Genomic DNA, 13,141 nt, shown 5'->3' with positions numbered 1-13,141 from the left:
CAGGCGGTGGTGGTGCACACCTTTAATGCCAGCACTCAGGAGGCAGAGGCAGGCAGAGAACTCTGTGAGTTCAAGGTCAGCCTGGTCTACAGAGTGAGTTCCAGGACAGCCAGAGCTGTTACACGGAGAAACCTTGTCTTGAAAAAACAAAATCAGAAACAAATAAACAAAAAGTAAAGGAGAACATTGCATAATGATAAAATGACCAATGTGTATAAAAATATAAGAAATGTATGCTCATACCTGTAATCTCAGCACTCGGGAGACTGAGGCCAGAGGGTCACTGTGACTCTGAGGTCAGCTTGGGCTACATGATGAACTCTAGGCTAGCCTGGGCTATAGAGTAAGACTGTCTAAAAAACAAAACAGATAAAGCAGCCAAAAGGAATCCTGGGCATAGATTCTATGTTGCTTCTTTCTGGCGAGCTCAGTTACATGGACGTTAGCATTGGAAAATCTAATTAAGGAGATACACACACTTCTGTGTCTCGCAACTTTCTATGGTCTAGAAATACTTTATGTGATTCTTTTTAAAATTAATTTATTGTTATGCATGGGGATATTTTGTGTGTATACCTGTGTACCCATGCATGCTGATCACAAAGACCGGAAGAAAATGTAGAATCCCCAGAACTGGAGTTATAGATGGTTGTGAGCCGCCGTGTGGGTGCTGGGAACTAAGTCCAGGTCCTCCGGAAGAGCAGTCAGTGCTGAGCCATCTCTCCAGCCCAGGACAGTGAGGTCTTCCAGCATGGTAAAATTACTTCGTTCCCAACTGTATCTCTAGTATTTATCACGGTGTCATAGAGGTTCGATAAACATTTGTTGAATAATGCTAAAAGCTGTGTAGAGCGCAGTTGTAGACATTGTACATACGAGGAGACTGATGAACTCTTGAGGAAAAGACTACTCAAAATTACAAAGCTGAAAACTAAGAAACCAGGCTGACGCTTTTAGAGCCCGATGTCTTTTGCTCTCCTGTGAGTGTGTGCGTGCATGTGTGCGTGTGTGTAGTGTGTGTGCATGGGAATACACACACAGTGGTCATAAAAGGACACAGGCTGGCCTGATCTGTCACTCTTTACCTTATTCCTTGGAGACAGGGTCTCCCACTGCCCCTAGTGCATGACTGGTCACCAGCAAGGCCCAATGATCAAGCCCCAAAGTCTCCATTCTGCCATAGCATTGGAGCTGCGGGTCCATGTACAACCATGCGCAGACTTCTGTGTGGGTGCTGTGGGTCTCGATTAGGGGCCCCATGGCTGAGTAACAGATGCTTGTACCCATCAAGCTGCCTCCCCAGCTCTAATGTAGCCAGCCTTCCTGCCTGCCTTTTTCCTTCCTTCCTTCCCTCCCTCTCTCCCTCTTTCCCTTCCTCCCCCACTCCCTCCTGCCTTCCTTCATCCCTTGGTAGTGAGGATCAAACCCAGGGGCTTGCGTATTCCAGACAAGCACCCTACCACTCAGTATCTCACCTCTGCCACCAGTCAGTGCTCAGTGAATTAACGATGGGGTTTGAGTGCAAAAACCTTAGTGCCATTTGTCCCCAGCCGCTGAAGGGTGTTTGCGAGTCCCTGGGACGACTCAGACGTTTTCTGCCTTTCTCAGCTGCGGGACACCATTGAACAGGAGATCCGAGAAATGGGCCTGCAGATCACACAGTTTACCCTCACCAAGGTTTTGCAGCTGTATGAAACCAAGAACTCCCGCCACTCCACCATGATTGTGGGCGGCACTGGCAGCAGCAAGACCACCTCCTGGAAAATCCTGCAGGCCTCCCTGACGGCCCTGTGCCGTGCTGGAGATCCCAACTTCAACGTCGTGAGAGTACGCAGTGGGGCACTGACATGGCTGGCAGGTGCTGGGAGGGGCCGGCCGGACCTAAGGAGACCAGGGAATGGGGAGCCTAAGAGATAGGATCAGCATAAGGGGCAGGGGCAGTGGGAGTTTGGGCTGCCGGAACCTCAGCAGTAACTTGTGGTGCCGTTTTCAGGAGTTCCCTTTGAACCCGAAGGCACTGTCCTTAGGGGAGCTGTATGGGGAGTATGACCTCAGCACCAATGAGTGGACAGACGGCATCTTGTCGAGCGTCATGCGGGCCGCATGTGCAGGTACCCAGTGGGCGGGTGGGCGGGTGGAGATGTCAGCAGCTCCCGAGAGAATGGGGACCCTGGGCACAGGGGCACCAGCAAAGGTGAAAGATGCCTAGGAAAAGCCTGAAAACACAGAAGGACAAGGGAGGAGAGGGAGAGAGAGGAGGGGGAGGGAGAGAGGGGGAAAGAGGGAGAGGGAAGTCTCTCAGTTCCCTCATCCACTGCCTACATTAAGATGAGAAGCCAGATGAGAAATGGATCCTTTTCGATGGCCCTGTGGACACCCTGTGGATCGAGAGCATGAACTCTGTCATGGACGACAATAAAGTGCTGACCCTCATCAATGGAGAGCGCATCTCCATGCCTGAGCAGGTGCTGATGCCTGCTGGGGAGCTTTGTGTCTAGAAATCACAGTATAGACTCAGGCTGTCCTCGGCTTCATTTCCGCTGGCCTGTGAGGTGTGGTCTTCATATTCTACACCAAGGTTATGATCTCCTGGGACGTCACACCCACCTTTCCCCTTTAATTTCTCCTCGCTCCACCCCTCTCTCTCTCCTTCCCCTCCCCTTCTCTTTCTTTCATTTTAGATGGCACCTCACATAACCTAGGCTAGCCTTGAATTTGCTAGGTAGCTAAGGATAACCTTGACTCCAGAGTCTCCTACCTCTGCCTCTACCTCCCAAATGCCATGTTATAGGCATCTGCCACCCACTCTTTTCTTCTATGCAAGCCAGAGAGTGATTTTTTTCTAATAATTTTGAATAAGCTCTAATTTCTTGTAGAAAGTGTCGGAGTCACTGTTCTATTGCTGTGACGAGACACCAGGAACCAGGCAACTAGTATAAGAAAGTCCATTTAATTGGGGACTCGCTTACAGTTTCAGAGGTTCAGTCCTAGAGTACGCTGGCATGCAGGCGGACGCTGGAGCTGCAGCTGAGAACGCTGCATCTTGCTCCAAAGGCAGAGGGGCAGAGGGACGGAGTCTGGGTGGGCTTCTGAAACCTCAAGCCCACTCCTCCCAGTGGTACGCTTCCTTCAGTGAGGCTATGCCTGCTTCAGCAAGGCTGTTCTTCCTAAGATATGCCACCCTCTGGTGATTAAACACTCAAATACACGAATGTGTGGGGTCCATTCTTTTTTTTTTCCTTATTTATTTATTAAAGATTTCTGCCTCCTCCCCGAGGGATTATTTATTTATTTATTTATTTATGCAGTATCCTGCCTGTAGGCCAGGAGAGGGCACCAGATCTCATTATGGGTGGTTGTGAGCCACTATGTGGTTGCTGGGAATTGAACTCAGGACCTTCAGAAGAGCAATCAGTGCTCTTAACCGCTGAGCCATTTCTCCAGCCCTGTCCATTCTTTATTCAAACTACCACAGAAAGCAGCTTTTTATAAACCTCAGGTCACGCCGGGGTGGTGGTGGTGGCGGCGGCCCACGCCTTTAATCCCTGCACTCAGGCAGAGGCTGGAGGGTCTCTGTGAGTTCAAGGTCAGCCTGGTCTACTAGAGCTAGTTCCAGGACAGGCTCCAAAGCTACAGAGAACCCCCCCCCTCTCTCTCTCTCTCTCTCTCTATATATATATATATATATATATATATTGAATTCTAGGGTGTTTTTATACTCTGGATGTGCTGCAGATGATGAGGTTCTGACCAAAGTCTGTATCTTTAGGTGTCTCTCTTGTTTGAAGTGGAGAACCTGGCTGTGGCCTCTCCAGCCACGGTGTCTCGCTGTGGGATGGTCTACACTGACTATATTGACCTGGGCTGGAAGCCGTATGTTCAGTCATGGCTGGACAAGCGACCAAAGGTAAAAAGGGACTGGAGGAGAAGTGACTAGGGTGGGCCAGAGTAAACAGCAGTGGACAAAGCAGAGCGTCTCTTCCTGCTTACACCCAGACGGAAGTGGAGCCCCTTCAGCGCATGTTTGAGAAGTTCATCAACAAGATTCTGAACTTCAAAAAGGATAACTGCAATGAGCTGGTGCCGGTCCCCGAGTACAGCGGCATCATCTCCCTGTGTAAACTCTACTCCGTCCTGGCCACACCAGAGAACGGGGTAAAGAGAGCAGCTGTTCCGGGGCAGGGCAGGGCAGGGTGGGGCGGGGCGGGGCGGAGGCTGCCATTTGAACAGGATTTGAACCGGGAACTTAAAGGAGAGGCTTTAGCCTGACCGAGGGGTGGGGAGGGGTGTGTGTGTGTCTGGGAGAGGCTTCAGCCTGACCGTGGGCGTGGGGAGGGGTGTGTGTGTGTGAATGTGAATGAATGAATAGATACACATGCTTGAACATTTACTAAGCTGAAAGTCCAGACTAGGAATTCCGAATTAAATGTCACAACCAGTAGAAAACTCAGTGGCAGAGGCCTGCCTCACATTCACAGGACGGAAGGGAAAGGAAGGGGGAAACGATGCGTGACCGGCTCGGGAGGGGCTCTGCCTATGGTTCCTACTCATACTCCACTCCTTGACTTTTTTTTGCACTTTGAAAACACAGCTAATATTCCTTAGTATACCATTTCTGATGAGAAGTTCTAGAAAATTCCAGGTGAATTGATAGTTCAGAAAAATTTTGTTCCATTTAGAGTTGGGGAGGAAAGGCTAAAAAAATTGTTGTTGAGATTAAATTATTGCTTTAGAAATACTTTGCATTATTTTTAATGATGTTACCAGGTAACAAAACTATGATTATATAATGAACAGCTGTTAAGATCCCAGACACTGAGTTATTTGTCATGGCCAGGAATAGTGGCACACACCGGGAATCACAGACTTATGAAGCCCAAGTAGGAAGATCATGGCTTCTAGGCCAGCCTGGTTTGTAAATTGAGTTCAAGGACAGCTTGCACTACATAGTGAGATCCTGCCTCAAAACAAAAGAACAAAAACCACTTAAGAAAGAAAAACGAGCCAGGTGTACTGGGACATGCCTTTAATCTCAGCACTCAGAAGGCAGAAGCAAGTGGAGCTCTGTGAGGTCAAGGCTAGCCTGGTCTACTTTGTGAGGAACTCTGTGAGGTCAAGGCCAGCCTGGTCTACATTGTGAATTCCAGGATAGCCAGGTCTATGTAGAGAGACCCTGTCTCAAAAAAGAAGGAAAGAAAAAAAGAGGAAAGAGAGGAGAGGAAAGGAAAGGAAAGGAAAGAGAAAGGTGTGGCTTGCAGTACCGTGGTTATACTTACCCACTGCCTGAGTAGCATGCTCTGCTAAGTCCTATCGTGTGTTTCTTCCAACACGTCTACAAAAGTTTTTATCCCTGCCTTCTCGTCACACATGGTTGTGGTGGACGGGGCCTGGCTGACTGCGCAGGCTCCTGGGGAAGTGATAAGTCCTCAGACTGCAGAGTCCCTGGCTCATCTAACAGGCCAGAGATCCTCAACCGCCTTTCCTGTGTGTATTTTGATGATTGAGGATTGTTACAAAGCCACGTCTATCATTCCACATTGAACAGAATCCTATAATCCTGTCTCTGTATTGTATTCTCTGTGCAGTCCTGGCGAGCCTCAGACTAATGACAAGCCACCGACCTCTGCCTTTCAGCCCTGGGATTATAAGCATGTGCAAATTTATCTGCAGTCCCAAGTATCACTGTCCAGAATCTGTTACCAAGAGCTCCTCAGCTCTGGCCGCAGCTGCGCCTCTGTGATATGTCAGAGATGGCGTAACTACTGAAGTATGTTTGTGTCGTGTTAGGTGCACTAAAGGTGCTCAAAGCCAGCGGCGCAAAGCCTCCTGGGTTTACACAGGGAATTGCAGGCCTGGGCTGTGCAGGGAGACCTTGTCCCAAAAGCAAAGAAACAAAACAAGACAAAACAAAACAAAACAAAAACAAACCCAAAACCAAAAAACAAACACCTTATCAAACAAACAAAAACTCTTACTGACATAAGGCCCCACATATATGCATAGATGTTGTCCTGATCCGGAAATAGACTATGGTGTGGTGTGATCACAGCTTTTAGGAGTCAGACACAGATGAGCCCCGTAAATGTGAGACCAGCCTGTTCTACATAGCAAGTCCCAGGACAGCCGGGGCTCAGAAACAAAACAAATGAACAAAAAACCAAGAAATGAATGTTGATACATGCAATATGCTTGTCAAAGCGAAAGCGTGATGTTGAGTCCTGTGATGTGCGGGTGTGCGTCCATGTTAATCCCTGCGTTTTACTTCCCTTTCCTCTACGGGTAGATGTTTAGGTCATTTCCAATTATAAACAGGTCACCACATGTCTGTCTCCTTGAACACCCAGCTGAACATCCGTGCGTGAGTGCTTCTCCAGGGCGGGCCTGGGTGACCAGATGACAGTTGTGCTCTTAAGATTTAGCCTAGAGGCGGCTCTGAGCAAAGGCAGTGCTGTAAGGAGTCCCAGGTTTATCTCAAATCCGTGAGTAGGTTGTAGATGAACAGGACATCTGGAAAACAGTCACATGTTCCCACACAGAACCTGGAGAGAAGGTAGGGTTTCTGCCTTCGTGGTCTCCTATAGGTGCGGCTTCTGTATCTTGAGGAATGAAGATTGTTTTAAGGCGAGTTCAGCACGCTGGGCTCCTGAACCTTTTCTCTTCTCTGCCCAGGTGAACCCAGCCGACACTGATAACTATGCCTTCATGGTGGAGATGACATTTGTGTTCAGCATGATCTGGTCTGTGTGTGCCTCTGTGGATGAGGATGGACGCAAGAAGATTGACAGTTACCTTCGGGAAATCGAGGGCTCTTTCCCCAATAAGGTCAGGGTTCTTAAAGCTAGCCGCCCCTTATGTCTTATGTTTCCGGGACTTGCAAGGCATCTGTGGTCTTCAGACTCTGCCTGGCTTCCCACTTTGCTGCCACTCTCTTCTTCCCCCGTCAGTCCGCAAGCCCTGCCTCTGCCTGGCGAGAGCTGAAGGAAGTCCAGTAGCATGACTCTCCTTCTTTCCTTAGGACACCGTGTATGAATACTTCGTGAACCCCAAGATGCGGACTTGGACGTCATTTGAGGAGAAGCTCCCTAAGAGTTGGCGTTATCCTCCAAAGTGAGAGCAGAGCCTGGGGTTTGCGTAGGGCTTGGTCCTGCAGTCGGTGGCAGATGCGTCAAGGGTGATGGGGCCAGAAGCCAGGGTGACCTGCGAAAGGAGAAAGCCAACTCCAGGGAAGAGATGACTGGGTTTAGGAAGTAAGGTCTAGGGCACTCGGGACAGGGCCTTCAAGGAGAATGCCACACCTCCAGGACCTAGAGGGCAGGTCGGGTGGTTAGACCATGGTGGCACCGGAAGAAGGTAAATGCTAAGAGGAAGAAGGAAGTGAGAGCTAAATGGGACAGCCGCCATTCCTTTCTTCCCTAGCGCGCCTTTCTATAAGATCATGGTACCTACTGTTGATACCGTCCGATACAACTATCTAGTCAGCACCTTGGTGGCCAACCAGAATCCCGTCTTACTGGTGGGTCCTGTAGGAACTGGAAAGACCTCCATAGCCCAGAGTGTTCTGCAATCCTTGCCCTCCAGCCAGTGGTCGGTGCTCATTGTCAACATGTCTGCACAGGTATGTCAGGGGGCTTGGACTGCCAGCTCCTCGCCATCGGCTCTCTCCTGGAACTCAGGTGTTCAGCTGACAGGCCTTCGTGGTCCCTTGTTTCTCTGGGGACCCTCACGTCTGCTCTGTGCCCTCCCACCAGACTACATCACGGTCCCTTGTTTCTCTGGGGACCCTCACGTCTGCTCTGTGTCTTCCACCAGACTACATCAAACAACGTGCAGAGCATCATTGAGAGCAGAGTGGAGAAGCGAACCAAGGGTGTGTACGTGCCATTCGGGGGCAAAAGCATGATCACCTTTATGGATGACCTAAACATGCCTGCTAAGGACATGTTTGGGTCCCAGCCACCCCTGGAGCTGATTCGCCTCTGGATTGACTATGGCTTCTGGTATGATCGGCTGAAGCAGAGCATCAAGTACATTCGTGTAAGCACCTGAGACTGTTGTCTCCTGTGCTAGGCGGGCCCAGTCCCTGCTCCCCTGGGCCCTAGGGCTCCTCCCTACGCAGAAATGCACCGTCCCTTCCTGGGGGCCCACACATCTGGCTCCTAAGTTGTGGACCCCCATTGTAACTCTCCTCACTGAGTCTGTCCTCCACTTGGTGACCTGAGAGGCTTGTTCCAGGCCTCCTCTGCTCACCCACATGTCAGCAAAGTCCTCAGAGTCAGGTCTTAACGCCATGTTCACAGACTCTCCTCCTTTTCCCATGCTTGCCGTAACCCCCACCCACAGCCCAGACATCTCCCTTCTGTCCTTGCTCTCCTCTCGCGGGATTATGACTCTTTTACTGGACTTTCTCTCTTCTTCTTTTCCTTTCTTTTCTTAAAGACAGAGTCTTTCTATGTTGTATTTCTGGCTGTCCTGGAACTCGCTCTGTAGACCAGGCTGATCTCTTGAACTCACAGAGATTCTCCTGGCTCTGCCTCAGAGTTCAGGAATTTGAGACATGCGCCACCGTGCCCAGTTAGCATAATGTTTTAATGTATGCAGTATTAATTGTGTAAATTAATGTAAATGTGATATAGATGTATATGATCTGATATAGATCAGATCAGGGTGACTAAAGCATCTAGCACCTGGGACATGGACTGTTAGAAACATCCAGGGTCCTCTGACCTCGCTGTCATGAAACATCACCACTGTTTCTGTCTCTCTTCATCCTACTGTGGCCCCCATCTTTGTCTCTGATCTCTAGGACATGTTCCTGATGGCTGCCATGGGCCCCCCAGGGGGTGGACGGACCGTTATCTCCCCGAGGCTGCAGAGTCGGTTCAACATTATCAACATGACCTTCCCCACTGTGAGGCCATGGGGGGTGGGATGGGGTGGGACAGGGACTGTACCTGGCAAAGCCATCCCAGGCCCACGGAATGCGGAGCAGAGCAGAGTTGCTTATCAGGGGTGGGGCCCTCTGTGGAAGCCTTGGCCTCTGAGCCAGGACACCTGCAGGGTTTTCAAGTGTGGCCTGCTGGCTCTGGAATGTGGAGCTTGTGGTCTCCGTGGACAGAGACCACCTGGGGTAGAAGCAAACTCAGGAAGGTGGATCTTATAAAGTCAACAGCCAAAGCAGTGCTAGGGTTAGGGAGAGGTGACTGCAAGTTTAAGGGGACTGAAAGCCAAGGCCAAGTAAAACGCAGCAGGAGAAATATTCTTTTCTTTGTTTTTGAGACAAGGTCGCACTAAATATAGGCTGAGGTGGCTTTAAAACTCAATCCTTTCTACCTCAGCCTCCCAAATGCCACGTTTCTAGGTGTGTATCACTACACCTGGCTCTTAATTAAATATTTTCTTCAAATTAAAATTAAGTCAAAACCGGGTAGTAGTGGCGCACACCTTTAATCCCAGCACTAGGGAGGCAGAGGCAGGCTGATCTCTGTGAGTTCGAGGCCAGCCTGCTCTACAGAGCAAGTTCTAGGACTGACTCCATAACTACAGGGAAACCCTATCCCAAAAAACAAAAATTAATTAATTAATTAATTAAATAAATTAATTCAAGTAGGTAAAGGCACCTGCCACCAAGCCTTACAGCCTGAGCCCCATCCCTGGGACCTGCGTGGTGGGAGGAGAGAGCCATCTCGCACAGATTGGCCTATAATTTCCACACGTGTGCTGAGGCAGGCATGCACATGCCCACATACAGATACATGAAATTAACTTTAAAAAAAAAGTAATGTAAAAAATTCTCCATGAACAAGATACCAAAATTCCACATGTAAGATCCATCCAGTGCACTACTGAGCCACAGTGAAGCCCGGGATGAAAGAAGAGCCAATGGCACCAGCCCGTCTCTAGTTAGAATGTTTGTTTATTATGGATATTTTTCATAAAAAATATTTCTCAGTGGCGTTTTTGTTTGATTGATTAATGCTTCTTCAGTTCTGCCATGAGGGAGCCCTGGCTGCGGGCCCAGAGCCCTGGAAAGTGAGTCTGAGGTCTCTTTCCAGGAATCGCAGATCATCCGCATATTTGGCACCATGATCAACCAGAAGCTTCAGGACTTTGAAGAGGAGGTAAAGCCCATCGGGAACGTGGTGACAGAGGCCACTTTGGACGTGTACAACACAGTGGTGCAGCGCTTCCTGCCCACACCCGCTAAGATCCATTACCTCTTCAACCTCCGGGACATCTCCAAGGTCAGCGTTGCTCTGACCTCTGCACTTTGACCTTGGGCAGCCTCCACAGCCCCTGCTGCTACTGCTTCTTCTTCCTCTTCCTCAGTTTGTTTGTTTGTTTTGTTTGTTTGATTTTTGAAACAGGGTTTCTCTGTGTAGCCCTGGCTGTCCTGGAACTAGCTCTTGTAGACCAGGCTGGCCTAGAACTCACAGAGATCCACTTGCCTCTGCCTCTGAATGCTGGGATTAAAGGTGTACGCCACCATGTCCAGTGTACTTTTCGTTTTTGCAGAGGCCGAGTTTGTTCCTGGCACCTGTATTAAGTGGCTCATAACCACCAGTAACTCCAGCTCTGGGGAGCTCAATGCGTTTTTTTCTGGCCGCTGTGGGCTCCTGCACATATGTGACACAGATATACATACATACACATAATTTTTTAAGATTTATTATTATGCATACCATGCTCTGTCTACCTGTATGTCTGCACACCAGAGGAGGGCATCAGATCTCATTACAGATGGTTGTGAGCCACCATGTGGGTGCTGGGAATTGAACTCAGGACCTCTGGAAGAGCAGCCAGTGCTCTTAACCTCTGATCCGTATCTCCAGCCCCACATAATTAATTTTCAATCTTTAAAAAATAGAAATAGAATCCCACAGCAAAGCACGCGCCAGTCACCCCTCTCCTGGGATGGTGCAGAGCCATGCTTTCTGCTCCCCTCCAGATTGACAAAGGATCTCTTTCTGCCTTTTACCCAGTCACTGCTCCAACTTTCCAGGTTTTCCAGGGCATGCTTAGAGCCAACAAGGACTTCCATGATACCAAGTCCAGCATCACCAGGCTCTGGATCCATGAGTGTTTCAGGTGATGTGTCCTTGTGCCCTGGTCAGATGCACTTCCCGCTGCCTGCCAACCCCTGCCTTCACCTCTGGCTGACTTTCCCTTCCCCAGGGCTGTTCTCCTCTTTAGCCCTAAGACCCTCCCCAACTACTTCCCAACAGAGTCTTCTCGGACAGACTGGTTGACGCAACGGACATGGAAGCCTTCGTGGGGATATTAAGTGACAAACTCGGCACCTTCTTTGACCTCACATTCCATAATCTCTGCCCCAACAAACGTTCTCCTATCTTTGGTGAGCCAGGAGCTAGGACTGCTTTGGGTCTTAGGAGGTTGGGGTTAGAAGGCCAGGGCACGGATTCCCAATGCTAATGGCCCTAAGGGACCTCTGGGAGGACCAGGCGTTGGGGACACTGATGCCTTTCTCCCATGGCCTAGGGGACTTCATGAAGGAGCCCAAGGTCTATGAAGACCTGGTAGACCTGACAGTCTTGAAGACAGCCATGGAAACGGCCCTGAACGAGTACAATCTTTCCCCCTCTGTGGTGCCAATGCAGCTGGTGCTCTTCCGAGAGGCCATTGAACACAGTGAGTGCTGGCTACTCCGAGCCCTTCCTGCCTCCCACCCTCAGCTTCCCTGGCACTCCCAAGCCAAGCTCTAGAGTCGTTTTCCTTTCTGGTCCAACATGTCCTTGTGCCCGTGAAGTCTGTTTATTTGGTCAGTTTTGTTTTTGAGACAGGGTCTTTCTGCGTAGCCCTAGCTGGCTTGGAAATTACTATCTAGAGTAAGCTGGTCTCAGCTTGTGACCCTCCTGCCTACATCTTCCTGGTAGTTCAGTCCTACGCTACCACACCTATCACAAGGGTGTTTAGTGGGCCAGGTGAAGGCTAATGCTGAATCACCATCAGAGCCTTGGGCACCAACCTCTTCCCTTTTACTTGACTCCTCTGCTTCAGCCTCAGAGGTTTTGGGTTCCCAACCTAGGGCCTGGAAGTTGGTTGGGATTGCTCACCCAGTGCATTGCTCCCACCACAGTCACACGGATTGTGCGGGTAATTGGACAACCTCGAGGCAACATGCTCTTGGTGGGGATTGGAGGCAGTGGACGGCAGAGTCTGGCCCGCTTGGCCTCTTCCATCTGCGAGTACAACACGTTCCAGATCGAGGTCACCAAACACTATCGCAAACAAGAGTTCCGAGATGGTATGCCTGGGTTCCTGAACCGGAAGAGGGTAGAGGTTTTAGAATGGAGGATGAGCTGCCTGAATGTCTGCCATGCCAGGGGGTGAGATGCCCCTGGCCACTGTGTGCCCGGCATAGGTGGCGTGGGTCCTGTGGGTGCTTATGGGCTAAGGGCTAAGGGAGGGTCCTGAAGCGCGGAGGATGAGGATGGCTAGTGTGAAGGAAGTCTTTGCCTTTGTCTTTCTCTGGTTTGGCCAGATATCAAGCGTCTGTATCGCCAGGCGGGGGTAGAGCTCAAGACCACGTCCTTCCTTTTCGTGGACACCCAAATCGCGGATGAATCCTTCCTAGAAGACATCAACAACATCCTTAGCTCAGGCGAAGTCCCCAATCTCTACAAATCTGACGAATTTGAAGAGGTACAGTTCCTTCAGTACTAAGTTGGTTCTTTGGCTTTTCTAACAATCATCAAAACCCACGGATTCCACGTCTGTTTCTGTACCATCCCCAACCATCAGATCAGGCCCTGTGAGGCTGAAGGGTCACCTCTCACCATCCTCCCCCGCCCTCCCCCTCCCAGGCCTCAGTCCTCCAGCCTAACCTGCTGTCTGGCTCACTCTGCGGTGAGTGCTCTGACTCAGTGTGGCTTTTGTCCAGATCCAGAGTCAGATCATAGACCAGGCCCGGGCAGAGCAGATATCAGAATCCTCCGACAGCCTCTTCGCCTACCTCATTGAGCGCGTGCGGAACAACCTGCACATCGTGCTGTGCCTGAGCCCAGTGGGAGACCCCTTCAGGTGACACTGCCTGTTAGGGGGTCCCATGTGACTCCCTCCACAGGTCCGTAGTGTCAGGCAGGAACAGCCCACTAGAGCCCATTTTCCCAGCAGAGAGTGACTC

The 13,141-nt window shown here is 50.2% G+C and overlaps 1 protein-coding gene across 1 annotated transcript in view; it reads left to right on the top strand.

Annotated features, from left to right (window-relative positions):
- Dnah2 (dynein axonemal heavy chain 2) overlaps positions 1 to 13,141 on the top strand; it is a 125,813-nt gene that overhangs the window by 82,716 nt on the left and 29,956 nt on the right. Inside the window, exons 43-59 of the mRNA XM_057774390.1 lie at positions 1,609 to 1,827; positions 1,994 to 2,111; positions 2,329 to 2,465; positions 3,770 to 3,907; positions 3,997 to 4,155; positions 6,670 to 6,822; positions 7,016 to 7,107; positions 7,417 to 7,615; positions 7,810 to 8,034; positions 8,804 to 8,908; positions 10,053 to 10,241; positions 11,000 to 11,085; positions 11,223 to 11,353; positions 11,497 to 11,646; positions 12,095 to 12,262; positions 12,500 to 12,660; positions 12,899 to 13,038. Coding sequence (XP_057630373.1) covers positions 1,609 to 1,827; positions 1,994 to 2,111; positions 2,329 to 2,465; positions 3,770 to 3,907; positions 3,997 to 4,155; positions 6,670 to 6,822; positions 7,016 to 7,107; positions 7,417 to 7,615; positions 7,810 to 8,034; positions 8,804 to 8,908; positions 10,053 to 10,241; positions 11,000 to 11,085; positions 11,223 to 11,353; positions 11,497 to 11,646; positions 12,095 to 12,262; positions 12,500 to 12,660; positions 12,899 to 13,038 — 2,570 coding nt within the window. The remainder of the gene's footprint in view (positions 1 to 1,608; positions 1,828 to 1,993; positions 2,112 to 2,328; positions 2,466 to 3,769; positions 3,908 to 3,996; positions 4,156 to 6,669; positions 6,823 to 7,015; positions 7,108 to 7,416; positions 7,616 to 7,809; positions 8,035 to 8,803; positions 8,909 to 10,052; positions 10,242 to 10,999; positions 11,086 to 11,222; positions 11,354 to 11,496; positions 11,647 to 12,094; positions 12,263 to 12,499; positions 12,661 to 12,898; positions 13,039 to 13,141) is intronic.

This window comes from Chionomys nivalis, chromosome 7 (assembly GCF_950005125.1).
Source record: "Chionomys nivalis chromosome 7, mChiNiv1.1, whole genome shotgun sequence".
NCBI lineage: Eukaryota > Metazoa > Chordata > Mammalia > Rodentia > Cricetidae > Chionomys > Chionomys nivalis.
This window is presented reverse-complemented; position numbering and strand designations above follow the sequence as displayed.